The 23,279-nt window shown below is 44.4% G+C and overlaps 1 protein-coding gene across 1 annotated transcript in view; it reads right to left on the bottom strand.

Moving 5' to 3' along the window:
- gan (gigaxonin) overlaps window positions 1–23,279 on the bottom strand; it is a 113,762-nt gene that overhangs the window by 81,562 nt on the left and 8,921 nt on the right. The window contains exons 2-3 of the mRNA XM_073070307.1: window positions 22,088–22,202; window positions 1,567–1,917 (exon numbers count right to left, since the gene is read on the bottom strand). Of these exons, the coding sequence (XP_072926408.1) occupies window positions 1,567–1,917; window positions 22,088–22,202 (466 nt within the window). The remainder of the gene's footprint in view (window positions 1–1,566; window positions 1,918–22,087; window positions 22,203–23,279) is intronic.

Genomic DNA, 23,279 nt, shown 5'->3' with positions numbered 1-23,279 from the left:
TAAAGGCAAATTGGGATACAGCTCAGAATCATCCACATACTTTGCTTCATTATGGAAGTGAAGTTCCCCATGACTTTTTTTTAAGTGTTTATCATTAACTATGACCTTACAGCCCTACACTTTTCTGACAAAGTATATAAATGAGGCATTCTCAGCTTAAAATTAAAATGAAATAAATTAACTGAATTTAAAAAGGTTACATGTAATCATGGGCTTTTTTTTTGAGGGGATTTAAACTGAGGTATGACTCTCTTGATGAACTTAAAAGAGCATCACCATTCCCTATTAAAATTACTGCGACAGAATCATATCCAGATCTGTAACTCCAACTCCACATTTGTCTACATCATTTTCTAAATTTTGTTGAGCCTCATAAAAAAAAATCAGCAACTTAAACTGAATTCCTTTTATATGAGGACAATGCAATACGTTCAGTCAGTACTCTTAACTGGTTGCATCACAGCCTGGCATTGAGCCTCCAATGCACAGGATGGCAAGAAGCTCCAAAGAGTTACAGACTCAGCCAGTTCTATCAGAGGCACTACCTTTCCCAAGGGCATCTTCAGAAGTGGCAGTGCCTCAAGGTGGCAGCAACCATCATTAAGGATCTCAGCATCTGGGACATTCCCTCTTCTTGTTACGACCATTACTACATGAAACTCTACAGATGCTGGAAAGTTGTGCAACATAGTGCTAAATGAACTCAGCAAGTCAGGCAAGATCTATGGAGGGAAATGAACACATCGGACCAAGACCCTTTATCAGGACTTGGAAAGAGAGAGAAAGGACACGGAATAAGATGGGGTAAGGTGAACGAATACAGGTTGTCAGGTAAATGCAGGCGAGGGGGAAAAGTGTTTGGGTGGGGGGGGGAGAGTGGAATGAAGTAAGAAGCTGGGAGGTGATAGGTGGAAGAGCTGAAGGAGGAGGAATCTGATAGGAGAGGGCCATGGAAGAAAGGGAAGGAGGAGGGGCACCAGAGGAAGGTGATTGGCAGGGGAGAAGAGAAGGAGTGAAAGTGGAACCAGAATGTGGAATGGAAGAACAGAAGGGGGAAGAAGAAGAAATTACCAGAAGTTAGAGATATCAATATTCATACCATCAAATTGGAGGCTATACTGGCAGGATAGGTGCTGCTTTTCCAACCTGAAAGTGACGTCATTATGGTAGAGGAGGCCAGGGAGAAACACCTCAGAACGATAGGAAATCAAACTGAAATTGGGGGGACACCAGGAAGTCCTGTCCTTTGTGGCGGACAGAGTGAAAGTTCTTGTTTTTACCATTAGGAATAGAGGCCTGATGACTCACACTAAGAGATTTAGGAACAATTTCTTTCTAATTTCCTCCATCAAATTTCTGAATGGTCTATGAACACTACCTCATTATTTGCACTATATTTTGTTGTTATTTAGAGATTTTTATGGCTTTGCTCTGTACTGCTACTACAAAACAAATTTCATGTCATATGTTAGTGCTAATAAATTTGATTCTGAAATAGGATAATAAAATCAGTTGAATAAACAGGTGGTGCACTCATCAATAGAAAGCAAAAATGATTTTCTATACCTTTCGGACAACAGGATCTTGGCAAATCCATTTCACCACTGCATCAAAGATGTACCTTTCATTTCCCACATTCAACTTTTCCAAAGAGATTACTTCCTTCAGTTTTTCATGGCCAAGTTCCAGGAACTCCTCAGTGTGGGCTACATCACGGAAATGTGTTTCCAAGTACTCTGTCGCTATGTAGTATACATGTTGTAAAGAATAGTGCAAGGCAAAGTCACGTATGCCAATACAGTTCTCATGAGCAATACAGCCTTCCAAAAATTCACAACACAGTGCTTTTAAATCAGTGAGGAGGAGGAGGTCAGCAGCCTGCACTATATCCTGAATTGTGTCTTCACTCAGCTTAATCTGAAACAAAAATTGACGATATTTCAGTAGGAACACATCAAAATCGTTGTTTAACATTTAAGTTTAATTCCTGGAAATTATGGTTTGTTGATTCATTCTCAACAGGCTCCAACATTACCAAGATTTCACCGCTCCCCCTACGGGTAGTTCTGCTATAACACATTTCCATGACACAATAGGACATAATGTGATCAATGGACTAGACAGCATGCTCTATACTATGCAGGCCAGATGGATTACAGCACTATTTTGATTATGAACTACAGAATCACTCGTGTTACTTTGGAAAATGGCAAGCAGAAAAAAAACAAATTGTCTTAGAGAGAAATCAGGGAGATACTTTTTACATGTAACCTCACTGCAGTAATTAGATGCCATTGTCTTGTAAGAACAAAGGCTGTTCATTTGACCAAGTGAGAGCAATGGATAAGCAACTGATTTGAGACTTGTGTAAATGATTTTGTATTAAGTAATCTAATATACAATTTTTATTATTTTAAGCTTGAAAGAAGGAAATAAACTTATTGCTTTTAAAAACACCCTTATTTCTGAAAATGCTATGGGGAAAATAACTTAATGCAAGTCTAAAACTCTCTAGCCCCAATATCCGTTTCCACCCCCCCCCCCCACCTCATTGACACAACAGATATTAGTTACCTGACTTTTCTTTAAGGAGCTGTGCTCCCAAGAAACCAATCACATTATAGCAGAACTACTTGTATTTAAGGTTGAAACTAAAAAAAAACTTGCATTTATATAGGTCTTCAGAAGCATCCCTACACAAAAATGCATTAAAATAAACTCTGACACCAACTCACAAGAGATTGCTGGATAGGTAACTGAATCCTTATTCAAGGAATAGATTTTAATTAATTTCTTACAGCATGAAAGACAGTGAAAACTGGTGAGAATTAGGGTAGAACAAAGGAGCTTAGCACTACTGGAAAACCACACACTGATAGTGGAAGAGTTAAATATGGGGGTGTGCAAATATGTGCTAAAGGTAAAAAAAATCCCTTAGGGCAAGTGATCATACTATAGTAGAATTCACCCCAACATTTGAGAAGGAGAGGCTAAGGTCATAAGTATCAGTATTACAGTGGAATAAAAGAAATTACAGGCATGAAAGAGGAGCTGGCCAAAACTGATTGGAAAAGAACACTGGCAAGGATGATGGAAGAGCAGCAATGGCTAGAATTTCTGGAAGCAATTCAGAAGGCACAGGATATACACATGACAGAGGAAGAAGTAATCTCTCTCTCTCTCTTTCAATCTTTTTATTAATATTTAGAATATTATGAATGAGATACAATTCAAATAATGGTAAGGGATTACAAATATATAGACTCCCATTATACATAAAGAAATACATAAACAATGAATAGAGCATAAGTAAGTTTCCCAAAACATAAACCATATAGTATATATATGAACAAGGTAAGTTTAGATATTTCATAATATATAGTGTAAAAAAGAGAAAAAAAAATCTATCTAAGAAAGTTAGCTAATCTACTAATCTAGTATCAAGAAAAAGAAAAAAAACAAAGAAAAAAAAATAAAAAAAACTTTTAAAAAGAGAAAAAAAAAGGGCTGTTCATAGTATCTCACGAGTATACATAAACATCAATGACGTCAACTCCGATCCTCTCAACATACATACGATTAAAGCTGAAAAAAAAACAATAAGCCCGGCACAGGGCCATTACATCATATGAAAATATTGAATAAATGGTCTCCATATCTTTTCAAATTTAATAGAAGTATCAAATACAGCACTTCTAATTTTTTCTAAATTTAGACATAACATAGTTTGAGAAAGCCAATGAAATACCGTGGGAGGATTAATTTCCTTCCAATTCAACAAAATAGATCTTCTAGCCATCAAAGTGAGAAAAGCAATCATTCGACAGGCGGAAGGAGATAAGTGAAGTAAGTCCATCATCGGTAAACCAAAAATTGCGGTAATAGGATGGGGTTGTAAATCAATGTTCAATACCGCCGAAATAATATCAAAAATATCTTTCCAATATTTTCTCAAAAGTGGACATGACCAAAACATATGAGTTAAAGAAGCGATTTCTAAATGACATCTGTCACAAATAGGGTTTATATGAGAATAAAAATGAGCTAATTTATCCTTGGACATATGGGCCCTATGTACAACCTTAAATTGTAATAATGAATGTTTGGCACATATAGATGATGTATTAACTAATTTAAGAATTCTATCCCAATTCTCAATAGGAATAATAAGATTAAGTTCTCTTTCCCAATCATTTTTGGTCTTATCAAAGGGCACTGAACGTATCTTCATAATTATATTATAAAGTTTTGATATAAGCCCTTTAGAAGTAATCTAAAGGCAAGATGACATAACCGTGGCTAACAAAAGATGTCAAAGGCAATGTCAAAGCCAAAGTGAGGGCATATAATAGAGCTAAAATCAGTGGGAAGCTGGAGGATTGGGAAGATTTTAAAAGCCAACAATAGACACCAAAAATGTCATTAAGAAGGAAACGATGGAATACCAAAGTAAGTTTGCCAATTCTATTAAAGAGGATACCAAAAGTTTCCTCAGATAAATAAAATGTAAAAGAGAGGCAAGAGTGGATAATGGACCTCTGAAATATTATCCTGGAGAGGTAGTAACTGGGGACAAGGAAATGGCGGACAAACTGAAGAAGTTTTTTTTGCATCGGTCTTCACTGTGGAAGATATAAGCTGGTAGTTCAAGAGTGTCAGGGGTCAGAAGTGTGTGAAGTTGCCATTACTAGAGAGAAGGTTCTCAGGAAACTGAAAGGTTTGAAGTTAGATGATGCACAGCCCAGGGTTCTGAAAGAGATGGATGAAGAGACTGTGGAGACATTAGTAATGATCTTTCAAGAACTACTGGATTTTGGAATGGTTCTGGAAGACTGGAAAGAAGAGAGAGAGGCAAAAGAAAGGAAATTACACACCAGTTGGTCTGACCTCAGCGGCTGGGAAGATGCTAGAGTCGATTGTTAAAAGTGAGGTTTCGGGGTACTTGGAGGCAGATGATAAAATAGGGTATAGTCAGCATGGTTTCCTGGAGGGAAAATCTTGCCTGACAAATATGTTGGAACTCTTTGAGGAAATAACAAGTAGGAAAGAGAAAGGAGAACCAGTGGATGTTGTGGAAATACAGAAACATAGAACACCTACGACACAATACAGGCCCTTCGGCCCACAAAGTTGTGCCGAACATGTCCCTCCCTTAGAAATTACTAGGCTTACCCATAGCCCTCTATTTACCTAAGCTCCATGTACCTATCCAAAAATCTCTTTAAAGATCCTATCGTATCAGTCTCCACCACCGTTGCCGGCAGCCCATTCCACGCTCTCACCACTCTGAGTAAAAATCTTACCTCTGACATGTCCTCCATGCCTACTCCCCAGCACCTTAAACCTGTGTCCTCTTGTGGCAACCATTTCAGCCCTGGGAAAAAGCCTCTGACTATCCATCATTTTATACACCCCTAACAGGTCATCTCTCATCCTCCATCGCTCCAAGAAGAAAAGGCCGATTTCACTCAACCCATTTTCATAAGGCATGCTCCCCAATCCAGGCAACATCCTTGTAAATCTCCTCTGCACCCTTTCTATGGTTTCCATATCCTTCCTGTAGAGGGGCGACCAGAACTGAGCACGGTACTCCAAGTGGGGTCTGACCAGGGTCCTATATAGCTGCAACATTACCTTTCAGCTCCTAAATTCAATTCCATGATTGATGAAGGCCAATTCAACGTATGCCTCCTTAACCACAGAGTCAACCTGCACAGCTGCTTTGAGCGTCCTATGGCATCAGACCCCAAGATCCCTCTGATCCTCCACACTGCCAAGAGTCTTACCATTACTACTATATTCTGCCATCATATTTGATCTATCAAAATGAACCACTTCACACTTATCTGGGTTGAACTACATCTGCCACTTCTCAGCCCAATTTTGCATCCTATCAATGTCCCGCTGTAACCTCTGACAGCCGTCCACACTACCCACCAAATCCCCAACCTTTGTGTCATCAGCAAACTTACTAACCCATCCCTCCACTTCCTCATTCAGGTCATTTATAAAAATCACGAAGAATAAGGGTCCCAGAACAGATCCCTGAGGCACTGCACTGGTATGACCCGTCTACAACCACTCTTTGCTTTGTGGGCAAGCCAATCCGGGATCCACAAAGCAATGTCCCCTTGGATCCCATGCCTCCTTACTTGCTCAATAAGCCTTGTATGGGGTATCTTATAAAATGCCTTGCTGAAATCCATATACACTACATCTACTGCTCTTCCTTCATCAACGTGTTTAGTCATATCCTCAAAAAATTCAATCAGGCTCGTAAGGCACGACCTGCCTTTGACAAAGCCATGCTGACTAATCCTAATCATATTACACCCCTCCCAATGTTCATAAATCCTGCCTCTCAGGATCTTCTCCATCAACTTACCAACCACTGAAGTAAGACTCGCTGGTCTATAATTTCCTGGGCTATCTCTACTCTCTTTCCAGAATAAAGGAACAACATCCACAACCCTCCAATCCTCCAGAACCTCTCTTGTCACCATTGATGATGCAAAGGTCATCGCCAGAGGCTCAGCAATCTCCTCCTTCGCTTCCCACAGTAGCCTAGGGTACATCTCATCCAGTCCCAGCGATATATCCAACTTGATGCTTTCCAAAAGCTCCAGCACATTCTCTTTCTTAATATCTACATGCTCAAGCTTTTCAGTCCGCTGCAAGTCATCACTACAATCAGCAAGATCCTTTTCCATAGTGAATACTGAAATAAAGTATTCATTAAGTACCTCTGCCATTTCCTCATTTCCCCACTGTCACACTTGATAGGTCCTATTCTTTCATGTCTTATCCTCTTGCTCTTCACATACTTGTAGAATGCCTTGGGGTTTTCCTTAATCCACCCCACCAAGGCCTTCTCATGGCCCCTTCTGGCTCTCCTAATTTTCTTCTTAAGCTCCTTCCTGTTAGCCTTATAATCTTCTAGAAATCTAACATTACCTAGCTCTCTGAACCTTTTGTAAGCTTTTGTTTTCTTCTTGACTAGATTTATTACAGCCTTTGTACACCATGGTTCCTGTACCCTACCATAACTTCCCTGTCTCACTAGAACATACCTATGCAGAACTCCACAAATATCCCCAGAACATTAGCCACATTTCTTCTGTACTTTTCCCTGAGAACCTATGTTCCCAATTTAAGCTTCCAATTTCCTTCCTGATAGCCTCATAATTCTCCTTACTCCAATTAAACACTTTTCTAACTTGTCTGTTCCTATCTCTCTCCAATGTTATTGTAAAGGAGACAGAATTATGATCACTATCTCCAAAATGCTCTCCCACTGAGAGATCTGACACCTGACCAGGTTCACTTCTCAACACCAAATCAAGTACAGTCTCTTCTATTGTAGGGTTATCTACGTACTGTGTCAAGAAACCTTCCTGAACACACCTAACAAACCCCACCCCATCTAAACCCTTCATTCTAGGGAGATGCCAATCAATATTTGGGAAATTAAAATCTCCCACCACGACAACTCTGTCATTATTACACCTTTCCAGGATCTGTTTCCCTATCTGCTCCTTGATATCCCTGTTACTATTGGGCGGCCTATAAAAATACCCAGTAGTTATTGACCCCTTGCTGTTCCTAACCTCCACCCATAGAAACTCCATAGACAATCTCTCCATGACATCCACCTTTTCTGTAGCTGTGACACTATCTCTGATCAACAGTGCCACACCCACACCTCTTTTGCCTCCCTCCCTGTCCTTTCTGAAACATCTAAAACACGGCACTTGAAGTAACCATTCCTGTCCCTGAGCCATCCAAGTCTCTGTAATGGCCACCACATCATACCTCCAAGTACTGATCCACACTCTAAGCTCATCCGCTTTGTTCACAATACTCCTTACATTAAAATAGACACATCTCAAACCGTTGGTCTGAACGCGTCCCTTCTCTATCACCTGCCTATCCTCCCTCACACACCATCTCCAAGCTTTCTCTATTTGTGAGCCAACCACCTCTTCCCCAGTCTCTTCAGTTCAGTTTCCACCCCCCAACGATTCTAGTTTAAACTCTCCCCAGTAGCCTTAACAAACCTCCCCACCAGGATATTGGTCCCCCTCAGATTCAAGTTCAACCTATCCTTTTAGTACAGGTCACACCTGCCCCAAAAGAGGTCCCAATGATCCAGAAATCTGAATCTCTGCCCCCTGCTCCAATCCCTCAGCCATGCATTTACCCTCCACCTCATTCTATTCCTATACTCACTGTCACATGGCACAGGCAGTAATCCCGAGATTACTACCTTTGCGGTCCTGCTTCTCAACCTCCTTCCTAAATCCCTGTAGTCTGTTTTCAGGACCTCTTCCCTTTTCCTACCTATGTCATTGGTACCAATATGTACCATGACCTCTGGCTGTTCTCCTTCCCACTGCTGGATGCAATCTGAAACATCCCCGGACCCTGACACCTGCGAGGGAAACTACCATCCAAGTTTCTTTCCTGCATCCACAGAATCACCTGTCTGACCCCCGAGCTATAGAGTCCCCTATCACTACTGCCTTCCTCTTCCTTTCTCTACCCTTCTGAGCCACAGGGCCGGACACTGCCAGAGGCACGGCCACTGTTGCTTCTCCCAGGTAGGCTGCTCCCCCACCACACCCCCAACAGTACTCAAACAGGAGTACTTATTGTCAAGGGGTACAGCCACATGGGAACTCTCTAGTACCTGACTCTTCCCCTTCCCTCTCCTGACTGTGACCCACTTCTCTGCCTCCCGTGGCCCCGGTGTGACCACCTGCCCATAACTCCTATCTACTCACTCTCCCTGACTAGACAAAGGTCATTGAGCTGCATCTCCAGTTCCCTAACGAACTGCAGCTTGACACACCGGGTGCAGATATGGCCGTCCGGGAGACTCCAGGACCTCCCATGTCTGACACTGAGCACAGAAAACTGGCCTCACACACATTCTTCCTTTCCACACTTAACACAGGTAAACCTACCTCTCCTCGTTACCTCCATTGAGCCAAAGCCCTATCATTCTGCTGCCTGCTCCATAAGCTGCCCGCTGAATATGGTGGTCTTCTTTTTAAACTTCTCCTGCTCTACTAGCTGACGTCACACGCCTGCACAGTCTTGCCTCTCACTCCGGAAATCCTTAGCTGTTCCACCCGCAGCCTTCTTGCTCCGAATCTTTTCAGGTCTTTGACAAAGTGACATACATGAGGATGCTTAAACTAAGAGCCCATGGAATTACAGAAGATATACTGGCATGGATAAAGCACTGGCTGATTGGTAGGAGACAAAGAGTGGGAATAAAGGGAGCCTTTTCTATTTGACTACCAGTGACTATTGGTGTTCCACAGGGTTCTCTATTGGGACTGATTCTTTTTACATTATACATCAATGACCTGCTGAGTTCCTCCAGCATCTTGTGTGTGTTAATTAGATCATTGAAGAGGTAGTGCTTAGCAAATTTATGGGTCTGAAGATAGATAAGTCCCCTGGCCCTGATGGAATGCATCCCAGGGTACTGAAAAAAATGGCAGAAGTTATAGTAGAGTCTTCAGCAATAATTTACCAAAATTCTCTGGACTCTGGGCAGGTCCCAGTGGATTCGAAGACGGCGAATGTCACACCACTGTTCAAAAAAGAACGTAGGGAAAAGCCAGGTAACTATAGGCCAGTTAATTTAACATCTGTAGTTGAGAAAATGTTTGAAGCTATCATTAAAGAAGAAATAGTGAGGCATCTAGAAAGAGATAGATCCATCCGGCAGACGCAACATGGATTCAGCAAAGGCTGGTCCTGTTTGATAAACTTACTGAAGTTCTTTGAGGATATAACGAGTGCAGTGAATAGAGGGGAACAGATGGACGTTATTTACTTGGTTTCCAGAAGGCGTTCGATAAGGTGACACATAAAAGACATAGCCATAGGATAAGGATACATAGAGTTGGGGGTGACATATTAGCATGGATAGAGAATTGGTTAACTAATAGAAACAGAGAGTTGGGATACATGGATGTTACTCTGGTTGGCAATCAGTGATGAGTGGTGTGCCGCAGGGATCAATGCTGGGCCTGCAACTGTTCACGACATACATTAATGATCTGGAAGTGTGGACCAAGTGTAGTTCATCTAAGTTTGCTGTTGATACTAAATTGAGTAGAAAAGCAAATTGTGCAGAAGATACGGAGAGTCTGCAGAGAGACAGAGGCAGGTTTAGTGAGTAGGCAAGGGTCTGGCAGATGGAGTACAATGTTGGGAAATGTGAGGTCATCAACTTTGGAAGGAAAAATGAAAGAGCAGATTATTATTTAAATGGTAAAAGATTTCAGTATGCTTCTGTGCAGAGGGACCTGGGAGTGCTTGTGCATGAATCACAAAAGGTTGGTTTGCAGGTGCAGCAGGCTATCAAGAAAGCAAATGGAATGTTAGCCTTCATTGCTAGAGGTTTGAATTTAAGAGCAGGGGGTTATGCTGCAACTGTACAGAGTACTAGTGAGGCTGCACCTGGAGTACTGTGTGCAGTTCTGGTCTCCCTACTTGAGGAAGTCATTCCAGAGATGAGGGGGTTAGACTATGAGGAGAGATTGAGTCGCCTGGAACTGTACTTGCTGGAATTCAGATGAATGAGAGAAGATCTTACAGAAACATAAAATTATGAAAAGGGATAGATAAAGGTAGGAAAATTGTTTCCATTGGTATGTGAAACTAGATCTGGGGGAAGTAGATTTAGGACAGAGATGAGGAGGAACTGCTTTTCCCAGAGAGTGGTGGATCTGTGAAATTCTCTGCCCAATGAAGCAGTGGAGGCTACCTCAGTAAATATATGTAAGACAACATTATATAGAATTTTGCATTGTTGGGGACTTAAAGGTAATGGGGAATAGGCAGGAAGGTGGAGATGAATCCATGGCTAGATCAGTCATGATCTTATTGAATGGTGGAGCAGGCTTAATGGGCTAGATGGCTGACTCATGTTCCTGCTTCTTATGTTCTTATGACAGAATTGATGGCTTTGTTGCAGAGTTTGAAGACGATACGAAGATAGGTGGACAGGCAGGTAGTTTTGAAGAAGTAGAGAGGCTATAGACGGATGTAGACGGATTAGAAGAATAGGCAAAGAAGTAGCAGATGAAAGGCAGTATCAGGAAGTGCACGATCATGCATTTTGGTAAAAGAAAAAAAGGGAGACAATTTTCTAAATGGAGAGAAAATTCAAAAATCTGAGGTCAAAGGGATTTGGTAGTTATCATACAGGATTCCATAAAGGTTAATTTGCAAGTTGAGCCAGTGGTGCAGAAAGCAAATGTGATATTAGTATTCACTTCAAGAGGACTACATGATTAAAGAAAGGAGGTAATGTTGAGGCTTTATAAAGCACTGGGGATGCCTCACTTGGAGTATTGTGAGCAATTTTGGGCTGCTTATTGAATCAAATTGACTTTATTTCTTACATCCTTCACATTCACGAGTAAAAATCTTTATGGTTACGTCTCTGTCTGAATATGCAATGTGCAAATTATAGTAATTTGTAATAAATAGTATGTGCAGTAAGATATACAACAGAACAGTCAATATAGCTTAGAAATCCAATTGTATCAGCGTGAATTAATCAGTCTGATGGCTCAGTGAAAGAAGCTGTTCCGGAGACTGCTGGTCCTGGCTTTAATGCTGCCGTACCGTTATCCGGATGGTAGCAGCTGGAACAGTTTGCGGCTGGTGTAACTTGCATCCCCAATGATCCTTTGGACTCTTTTTACGCACCTGTCACTGTAATTTCCTGAATAGTGGGAAGTTCACACCCACAGATGTGCTGGGCTGCCCGTGCCACTCTCTACTGAGACCTGCGACTGAGCCAAGTACAGTTCCTGTACCAGGATGATCTCAACATCTGAGGTCTAAGAGGCTGTTGCGATTTTCTCACCACACAGCCAGTATGTACAGACCACGTGAGATCCTCAATGCTGTGTATCTCGGGGAACTTGAAGCTGTTCACCCTCTCAACCCCAGATCCATTGATGCCAATAGGGGCAAGTCTGTCTTCGTTCCTCCTGTAGTTCACAAGTTCACAACAGCTCCTTTGTTTTTGTAACATTGAGGGAGAGGTTGCTTTCTTGACACCACTGTGTCAGGGTGATGACTTCTTCTCTGTAGGCTGCCTCATTATTATTTGAGATAAGGCCAATCAATGCAACATCATCTCCAAATTTAATTAGCAGATTGGAGCTGAGAATGGCAACACAGTTATGGGTATACAAGAGTAAAAGATGGGGCTTAGTACACAGCTCTGAGGGGCTCCTGTGTTAAGAGTCAGAGGGGCAGAGGTGAGGGAACCCATTTTTACCACCCGCTGGCGATCTGACAGGAAGTCCAGGATCCAGCTGCACAAGGCAGGATGAAGCCCGAGGTCTCTGAGCTCCTTGTCAAGCCTGGAGGGAATTATGGCATTGAATGCTGAACTGTAGTCCAAGACCAGCCTTCTCACATAAGCAATCCTCCTCTCCAGGTATGCAAGGACGGTGTGTAGAGCCATGGCTATTGCGTCATCTGTCGATCAGTCGTGTCAGTAGGCGAATTGCTCGTGGGTGGTAGCATGCTAAAGATGTAGTCCTTGACCAGCCTCTCAAAGCATTTGCTTATTATCGAGGTGAGTGCGACAGTATGCCAGTTGTTCAGACATGTTACCTTGCTCTTTTAAGGTACAGGGACAATGGCGGATGTTTTGAAGCAGGAGGGCACTCGATACTAGGAGAGGGAGAGATTAAAAGCATCCACAAACACACCATCCAGTTGTGCCGCATACATTCTGAGTAACCCCCCCCCCCCCCACCTCCCCCCAGGATGCCGTCTGTCCCGCAGCCTTGCGGCTGTCCACTTGTTGGAAACACCTGCGTACCTCAGCCTCAGAGATGACCAAGGTGCAGGTCACATTGGGGGCTCAGTGTTGGTGACATTGAACTGAGTGTAAAAAAACATTTAGTTCATCTGGGAGATGCGTTTAGCTTTGATGTCTGAGATAGTATGCAGACCTTGCAATAAGCTGTGTGTTGTTGATGGAGAGCTGTGTCCAGATCTTGTCCCTGTATTGTCATTTTGCTGCCTTGAAGACTGCGTAGATTATAGCTGTATTTCTTGAGTTCCTGGTGGTCACCGGCAGTGAAAGCTGTCTCACACGGTGAGTGCAGCATGCACAGAACTGCTGATCCAGGGTTCTGGTTTGGATTAGCCCTGACTGTGTTTTTTGGGGAACATCCTCGATGCATTTCCAGATGAAGCTTGTGACCCTTTCCGTGAACTCGGAGACATCCTCATCAAGAAAGACATTCCAGTTGATGTCATCAAAGCAGTCCTGTAGCATGAAGACTGATTGGTCAGGCCAACAGTGGACGGTTTTAACTATGGCCACCTCTTGTTTCAACTTCTGCCTGTACACAGGCAGAAGCAGGATGGAGGAGTGATCAGATTTCCCAAGCAGTGAATGGAGGAGCCCTCTGTAAGCGTCGCAGAAGGGAGAGTAGCAGTGGTCGAATATGCTATCTCCCCTTATCTTAGAAAAAATGTGTTGACACTGGAGAGGGTTCAAAGGAAGTTCATGGAAATGATTCCAGGATTGAATCGATTGTCATATGAAGAGCTTTTGATGGCTCTGGGCGAATTTTTACTGGAATCAGAAAAGTGATGGGTGAACTCATTGAAAGCTGGCGAAAGTTGAAAAGCCTTGACAGGGTGGATGTGGAGAGAATGTTTCTTCTGGTGGGAGAGTGTAGGACCAGAGGACACAGTCTTAAAACAGAGGGGTGCCCTTTTAGATCAGAGATGAGGAGGAGTTTCTTGAGTCAAAGAATGGCAAATCTGTGGAATTCACTGCACAGGCAGCTTTGGGGGCCAAAACTTTATGTATATTTAAGGTAGAGGTTGATAGATTCTTGATTGGTCAGGGCATGAAAGGATACAGGGAGAAGGCAGAGGTTGGGATGGAGAGGAAAAATGGATCAGCCATCATGAAATAGTGGAGTGGACTCAATCAGCCTACTGGCCGAATTCACGTTTTTTTGTTTTACAACACTAAATCACAGTGGATTTAATTTGGCTTTTTTTGACACAGGTCAACAGAAAAGGACCCTTTCACATCAAAGTGAAAATAGATCTCTACAGAATGATCTAAATTAATTACATACACAAAACACAAACTAATTGTTTGCATGAGTATTCACCCCCTTTAATAAGACACTGTAGCGATGTGCTACACACAGCGCTGAAATAACGACACGCAGTCGGTAAGTCGTTTTGAGACTAGTTTATTCAAACTTCGCGGCGCTGGCATTTAATCCCTACCGCCCACCCTCTCCGGGCGGAAATGTCGTCAGAGGTGCATTACCAAAGTCTCTCCCCACACGCTGGCTATTTGTGAGCCGGTTCGCCTGCGCAGAAAGTGGGTCGCCACATAACCTCCCCCCAGAACCGGCAATACACCCCCCAATGTCCACAGTCTGGATCGGCCTCTGTTTGGGAGGTCTGCCTCTGTGCCGCGGTGCCTGAACCTCGACCGGCTGCACCAAGTCCACATGGGCTGGTTTGAGTCGGTCCACCGTGAAAACCTCCTCTTTTCCCCCAATGTCCAGAACGTATGTGGACCCGTTGTTGTTGATCACCTTGAACAGCCCCTCGTACGGCCGCTGTAGCGGTGCCCGGTGGCTGCCCCTTCGCACAAACACAACCTTACAGTCCTGCAGGTCTTTGGGTACATGGGTCGGGGTCTGTCTGTGCTGTGAAGTTGGTACGGGGGGCCAAGTTGCCGAGCCTCTCGCGTAGTCTGCCCAGGACTGCTGCGGGTTCTTCCTCTTGCCCTTTTGGGCTGGTATGAACTCACCTGGGACGGCCAGGGGTGCACCGTACACCAACTCGGCCGATGAGGCGTGCAGATCTTCTTTGGGCACTGTGCAAATTCCAAGCAGGACCCATGGAAGCTCGTCCAGCCAGTTAGGTCCTCTCAGGCAGGCCATGAGAGCCGACTTCAAGTGACGGTGGAAGCGTTCCACTAGTCCGTTCGACTGTGGGTGGTAGGCAGTAGTGTGGTGTAGCTGCGTTCCCAACAGGCTGGCCACAGCCGACCACAGGCTGGAGGTGAACTGGGCACCTCTGTCGGAGGTAATGTGGGCCGGTACCCCAAAGCATGTTACCCAGGTTGCAATCAGTGCTCGGGCGCAGGAATCGGCAGATGTGTCAGTGAGCGGGACTGCCTCTGGCCACCTCATGAACCGGTCTACCATAGTTAGGAGGTACCGCGCTCCTCGGGACACTGGTAGGGGGCCCACGATATCCACATGAATGTGGTCGAACCTCTGGTGGGTAGGTACAAACAGCTGCAGTGGGGCTTTAGTGTGCCGCTGCACCTTGGCTGTTTGGCACTGCGCGCACGTTCTGGTCCATTCACTGACCTGCCTGCACGCGAACTTGCTGGAGACCAGCCGGATGGTTGTCCTGATACATGGGTGCGCCAAACCATGTATGGAGTTGAAAACTCGCCGCCTCCAGGCTGCCGGGACGATGGGGCGAGGTTGGCCGGTAGCCACGTCGCACAGGAGGGTCCTCTCACCTGGGCCTATGAGAAAGTCCTGCAGCTGCAAACCCGAGACTGCGGTCCTGTAGCTGGGCATCTTGTCGTCTGCCTGCTGCGTCTCCGCCAGTGCCGCATAGTCCACCCCCAGGGACAGGGTCAGGATAGCTGGTCTGGAAAGTGCGTCCGCCACGACACTGTCCTTTCCCGAGACGTGCTGGATGTCCGTCGTATACTCGGAAATGTAGGACAGATGTTGCTGCTGGCGAGCCGACCAGGGATTGGACCCCTTCGTGAACGCGAAGGTCAACGGTTTGTGGTCCGTGAACGTGGTGAACGGCCTGCCTTCTAAGAAGTACCTGAAATGCCAGATTGCAAGATACAGTGCCAACAGGTCCCGGTCGAAAGCACTGTACTTGAGTTCGGGTGGTCGTAGGTGCTTGCTGAAGAACGCCAGGGGTTGCCAGCTCCCCTTGATGAGCTGCTCCAGCAACCCACCGACTGCTGAGTCGGACGCGTCCACCGTGAGGGTGGTCGGAACGTCCGTTCTGGGGTGCACCAGCATTGCGGCATCTGCCAAGGCTTCCTTGGCTTTAACGAAAGCAGCCACAGCCGCCTCGTCCCAAGTAATGTCCTTGCCTTTACCCGACATCAGGGTGTACAAAGGGCGCATGATACGGGCTGCTGAGGGGAGGAAACGGAGGTAGAAGTTCATCATACCAACGAACTCCTGCAGGCCTTTGACCGTGTTGGGCCAGGCAAAGTGGCGGATCACATCTACCTTGGCGGGCAGAGGTGTTGCCCCATCTTTGGTAATCCTGTGGCCCAGGAAGTCGATGGTATCGAGACCAAACTGGCATTTGGCTGGGTTGATCGTGAGGCCAAAATCACGCAGGCGGGAGTAGAGCTGGCGAAGGTGGGACAGATGCTCCTGACGACTACTACTAGCTATAAGGATGTCGTCCAAATAGATGAACGCAAAGTCCAGGTCGCGTCCCACCGCATCCATTAGCCGCTGGAATGTCTGTGCGGCATTCTTCAGGCCAAACGGCATTCGGAGGAACTCGAACAGGCCGAACGGGGTGATAAGTGCTGTTTTGGGGATGTCTTCAGGGAGCACCGGGATTTGATGGTACCCCTGGACGAGGTCTACTTTGGAAAATATTCTTGCCCCGTGCAGGTTTGCTGCAAAGTCCTGTATGTGCAGCACGGGGTAGCGGTCTGGAGTTGTAGCCCTGTTCAGTCTGCGGTAGTCGCTGCATGGTCTCCAACCCCCGGCTTCTTTGGGCATCATGTGCAGGGGGGAGGCCCGTGGGTTGTCAGACCTGCGTACGATCCCCAATTCCTCCAGCCTCTTGAACTCCTCCTTCACCAGGCGGAGCTTTTCCGGTGGGGAGCCTTCGTGTGCGGGTGTGGAGGGGCGGTCCCTGAGTCGGGAATTGATGCTGTACCCCGTGTCTGGGCATGGCTGCTGTGAACTGCGGTGCCAGAATCGATGGAAAGTCCACCAGGATTCTGGTGAATTCGTTGTCCGACAGCGTGATGGAGTCCAGGTGTGAGGCCGTCAACTTGGCTTCACCCAGGGAGATCGTCTGGAAAGTTTCGGCATGTACCAGTCTTTTCCCTTGCAAGTCGACCAGCAGGCTGTGAGCTCGCAAGAAGTCCGCCCCCAGGAATGGTTGGGCCACCGCGGCCAGTGTGAAGCCCCACATGAACCGGCTAGCGCCGAACTGCAGCTGCACTGTGCGGGTGCTGTAGGTCCGTATCGTGCTGCTGTTTGCGGCCCTCAGGGTGGGTCTTGGCTTCCTGTTGCGGGTGTCGTACCCCGTCGGGGGCAAGACGCTGATTTCCGCTCCGGTGTCAACCAAGAAGCGGCATCCCGACTGTTTGTCCCAGACGTACAAGAGGCTGTCCTGGCGGCCAGCCGCCATAGTCATTAGCGGCAGCTGGCCCTAGCCCTTGCAGGGTGGGCAACAACGGTGGGCTTCTGTGCCCCACCGCTGGTGGTAGAAACACCACTGTTCATTGTCCTCCTCACTCCTGCCTCTGTGTTGTGTGTGCCCCCCTGCCGGGCCTGGTCTGGTCCGCTGTTGGGCGAGTGGCCTGGTAATCTGACCGACGGACGTCACGCTCTCCCTCTTGGCCTTCCATAGCACGTCTGCCCAGGCCGCCACCTTCCGGGGGTCGCTGAAATCTGCGTCGGCCAGCAGCAGATGTATGTCCTCGGGTAGTTGCTCTGGGAACGCTTGCTCAAACATGAGGCAGGGCATGTGTCCGTCAGCCAGGGCCAGCATCTCGTTCATCAATGCTGACGGCAGCCTGTCTCCCAAACCGTCCAGGTGAAGCAGGCGGGCACCCCACTCACGCCGTGAGAGACCAAAGGTCCCAATGAGCAAATGCTTCATACTTGCCTTCTTCCGGGGGTGACTGTATGAAATCCACAACCTGGCCAGCCGTCTCCAGGTCAAGGGCGCTCACCACGTGGTAGTAATGTGTGGAATCAGAAGATACCTGCCGAATCTGGAACTGGGCTTCTGCTTGGCTAAACAACACGCGTGGTCGCAGCGTCCAGAAAGTCTTTTTTAGTGTTTTAGTGAAACTGCGTGAACAGATGAAGAGTCAGTCACCTTTGGTCCAAATCCCGTTTGGACCGTCGGGGTCACCAATGTAGTGATGTGCTACACACAGCGCTGAAATAACGACACGCAGTCAGTAAGACATTTCGAGACTAGTTTATTCAAACTTCGCGGCGCTGGCATTTAATCCCTAGTGCCCGCCCTCTCTGGGCGGAAATGACATCAGAGGTGCATTACCAAAGTCTCTCCCTGCGCGCTGGCTATTTGTGAGCCGGTTCGCCTGTGCAGAAAGTGGGTCGCCACAACACACCAAATCTCACTGGTGCAGCCGATTAGTTTTAGAAGTCACATAATTAGCTAAGTGGAGATCATCTGTGTGCAGTCAAGGTATTTCAATTGAATGTAGTAATAATACACCTGTACCTGGAAGGTCCAACTGCTGGTGAGTCACTACAGAATGAAGATAAAAAGAACACTCCAAGCAACTCTGTGGAAAGGTTATTGAAAAGCCCAAGTCTGGAGATAGATGCATAAAAATTTTCAAGTCACTGATGTTACGCCTGTGCCCCCAACTCTGAGGGGCCGAAGGGTCCAAAGTAGCCCCCTCCTTTTTGAGAATCGCAAGATCACTATTAATTCAGGTCAGGAGACCCAGGAAATGAGAGAGAGACGTTTGGAATGTCCTGGCCCCTCAGCGATACAAAGCCACGGGAAACGGCCATTGTCTCTTGGAGACGGAATTGTGTATTGAGTACTGTGCTATTTATTTGAAGCCCTCAGGGAATGACCAAAAGTGGGCTGGTTGAGGGGTGGCATCCTTCCAACCTGATTGACATCTGGTCAGGATAAAAGAGGGTCTGGGGAACAGCCCCTTTAGACGCACCAGAAGAAACGCTAGAAATCCCGTAATAGCGACAGCCGGTGGAAAGCCCACGTGCGTCCTTTTCCATTTGCCTCGGAATTGGTGGGCCTTACCACGGAAGAATGGCTTTAGCTAAAACAAAGGAGAAATCACTCCCAATGACTCTCGAAGGATTGACATCATAAAAGGAATGGGCAAGTTTTAACTCTCTCTCTTGACTCCAACCAAAGGCTGCAGCCTGCATGAACTTGAGTGACTTTTATATTTCCATCGGACAATACATTATCCCCATGACAACGATAGAGCTATTTCTTATTGATTATTATTATACCTGCGCTTTTAGATTTAGTATTGACGACGTATATTATCTGTATGTTTGCATTGATATTATTTTTGTATATTTTTATTAATAAATACTGTTAAAAATAGTACCACCAGACTTCAACGGACCTCTCTATCTTTGCTGGTAAGTGACCCAGTTACGGGGTACGTAACACTGAATATCCCTTAGAGTACAGTTAAGTCAATCATCAAGAAATGGAAAGACTATGGCACAGCTATAAATCTGTCTAGAGCAGGCTATTATCAAAAATTGAGTGACAGGGAAAGAAGGAGACTAGTGAGGGAGGCCACCAAGAGACCCATAACCACTCTGGAAGAGTTACAAGCTTTAGTGGCTGAGATGGGTGACATTGTACATACAGCAACTGTTGCCTGGATGCTTCATCAGTCATAGCTTTATGGGAGAATGGTGAAGAGAAAGCCACTGTTGAAGGGAAAAAACCTCACATGAAACCTTGGCTAGAGTTTGCCAGAAGGAATGTGGGAGACTCTGAAGTCAGCTGGAAGGTGGTTCTATGGTCTGATGAAACCAAAATTGAGCTTTTCAGCCATCAGACCAAACACTATGTTTATCGTAATGCTGCATCATGCAGTGGGGATGCTTCATTGCAACAGGTCCTGGTAGGATTGTGAAGGTAGAGGGTAAAACTAATGCAGAAAAATACAGGGAAATCCTGGAGGAAAATCTGACCCAGTCTGCAAGAGAACTGTGAGTGAGAAGATGATTTGTTTTCTAGCAAGACAATTACCAAGCATAAAGCCTAAACTACACAAGAATGGTTTAAAAACAACAAAGCTAATGTCCTGGAGTGCCCAAGTCTGAGTCCAGATCTCAATCCAATTGAGAATTTGAGGCTGGAGTTGAGAAGGCTGTTCACTCATGATCCCTATGCAATCTGACAGAGCTTGAGCAGTTTTGAAAAGAAGAATAGGAAAAAAATTGCAGTATCCAGATGTGCAAAGCTGATAGAGGCCTAGCCATAGTGACTTCAGGCTGTCATTGCTGCCAAAAATGGATCTGCTGAATGCTGACTTGAAGGGGATGAGTGATTATGTAATCAATTATTTTGTATTTAATAATTCTAATAAATTCAGACCAATTTGGGAAAATTTGTTTCCACCTTGACACAAATGAGTCTTTTCTATTGATCGGTATCAAAAAATCTAAACAAAATCCATTGTGATTCAATGTTTTCAAACAATAAAACATGAAAACTTCCGAGGGGGGTGAATACTATATCTAATAGTCTTGTAACATTATAATCACATAGATTTCAAAAGCATGATGAAGGTTAACATATATAGGAAAGAACAAAGCCTTGAAAGTACTCTTGAAGAAGACAGAATTTTTAAAAATAGTGTTATTGGACAGGGAACAAGCATGGGGGTAGAACTGTGAAATGCATGAGGTTTTTCCTGGGTGCTCCGGTTTCCTTCCAGAGTCCTAAGACATACTGGGTAGGTTAAATGGTCATAGTAATTTGTCCAGTGATTAGGTTAGAGTTAATCAGGGTTATGGGGTTCCTGGGGTAGCATAGCTCAAAGGGTCAAAAGGGCCTACTCCACACTGTATTGCTAAATAAATGAATAAAATGCTGTAAATATTCAACAGGTCAGGCAACGAATTTAATGTTTCAGGTCAAAGATCCATTATCAGAACCGAAAATGTGTTTTGACAAAGGGTCTTCAATATATCCACCTAGATTAACTCTATCTTGATGAGGGTTCAGAATTCATGAAGTTCCAGAATTTTTTTTTTTGTTTTAATATTAGAATCCCCTCAAAGTATGGATTGAATTCAAGTTGAACTTATGACAGGAGCAGAGATGTTGTATAGATGAAGATAATTCATTTTGATGGAAGTCATCGTGGGTTCAACCAGGAATTAAAACCTCTTAGTTACAATCTATTTTAATTAGCTTTTCTAAATATAAGGGTAGTTTTTAAAAACTTTCTCCAGTTCACTTGCAGCTTCTCTGTTCAAGTACTTATTATGCACTATTCCAAAATTTCTTGTAGAAACAGACAAGATTCTTACCAGAAGCACTATGCATTTTCAATCCACCTTTCCCAATTTATAGTTGTATCACTGGTTAAACAATTTTTATTTGCTGTTGGGTCACTTTCTTTTGCCCAAATATCAGCATTAAATTTATCTTTCATTATACCTTGTTATTTTGCTATACAATTTCACTTTAAATCAGCCAATTTATATCCAAACTAATATTAAATCATTAACAACATTAGGAAATAGCAGAGCAAAATAAAACATAAAGACAAGAGAATGAAGATGTTGTAATCTGGAGCAAAAAACAAACAAATGGAGAAACACAGTAGGCCAAACAACAAAGGGTGTAGTGTCAAGAATTGAAATGTTAACTGTCCCTTGGCATCCACAAATGCTGTTTGAGCCATTAAACTCCACCAGCAGAATAAAACCTAACCAATCAAAACAGCAACTGTTTTATTAATTGTAAAAATGCTTCTGAATATTAATGAAGCATGGTTGAACCATTTTGAAATCAAATCAGCAAGGTCTTTTTTAAAGGAGGTTGCAGAATGATGAAGCCAAATTGTCGCTCGTGTATAAACGAAGGGAGGAAAAATCCAGCCCATTCAAGGTTTTAAAGGTACATTTAATGTCAGAAAAGTATACATTATACATCCTGAAATTTTTTAGAAATCATTAGTAGCATCTTCACTTAAAAGCAAACATTTGACTACAATAAAGAGGTTACATAAAATGAACACAATATAAAACAGGGTAAGGTACTGTACCTGTCCACTAAACATATAATCCAGTAATTCCCGCATAACAGCAACAGAAATCCCATCCAGGACAATTTTATACACTGAACCATCATCAGTTGGTGATGTATAATTCAATTTTGTTCTGAAATATAAGCATCAGATAACAATAAGTACCTAAAACAACCAGGCACACCAGAAGAATAATTGTGCTTTTATCATTAACATTGAAATTGAACTAAGTATGTTTGAAATTAAAAGTACTAACATCAAGATTTCTCCTCTATGGTGACTTCCTTTTTTGGTTCAATTTAGTGCAGCATTTTTTTTTTGGAGAAATGTCCAATATTGTTCAATCATCATGGAAACCATACATAGATTCCAATAGATAAAATGCAGCATCAATGCCAAGCAGAAAGTTTTTATCAGTCAAATCTAAAGATAAATACTGGTCAAAATTCTTTTTTTTCCCTTTATTGTCAAAGTGGTCAAAACAGCTGACATGGAATATAATATTATTAACACTGCCTTCTAGAGCTGTGAAGACAATAATAAATTAGTTTGCATTATTTAACTTCAAAATTATTTCTCAAGAATAACAGTAATCCATAAAGGATAATACCATAATAAGGGCCAAACTTGCTCATCTATTGCAAGCAACACACACAAAATGCTGGTGGAACACAGGCAGCATCTATAGGAAGAAGCACTGTCGACGCTTCGGGCTGAGACCCTTCGTCAGGGTTAACTGAAAGAAAAGATAGTAAGAGATTTGAAAGTAGGAGGGGAGGGGGAAATGCGAAATGATAGGAGAAGACCAGAGGGGGTGCGGTGAAGCTAAGAGCTGGAAAGGTGATTGGCAAAAGGGATACCGAGCCGGAGAAGGGAGAGGATCGTGGGATGGGAGGCCTAGGGAGAAAGAAAGGAGAGGAGCATCAGAGGGAGATGGAGAACAGGCAGAGTGAAGAGCGGAGAGAGAACAAAAAGGGGAGGGAGAAAAATAAATAAATCAGGGATGGGATAAGAAGGGGAGGAGGGGCATTAACAGAAGTTAGAGAAGTCAATGTTCATGCCATCAGGTTGGAGGCTACCCAGATGGTATATAAGGTGCTTTCTCTGGTGGACAGAGCGTAGGTGTCCGCCAGAGAAAGCAGAATCTCCCAGTGGCCACACATTTTAATTCCATATCCCATTCCCATTCTGATATGTCTATCCATGGCCT

Source organism: Hemitrygon akajei, chromosome 17 (assembly GCF_048418815.1).
Source record: "Hemitrygon akajei chromosome 17, sHemAka1.3, whole genome shotgun sequence".
Classification (NCBI taxonomy): Eukaryota; Metazoa; Chordata; class Chondrichthyes; order Myliobatiformes; family Dasyatidae; genus Hemitrygon; species Hemitrygon akajei.
This window is presented reverse-complemented; position numbering and strand designations above follow the sequence as displayed.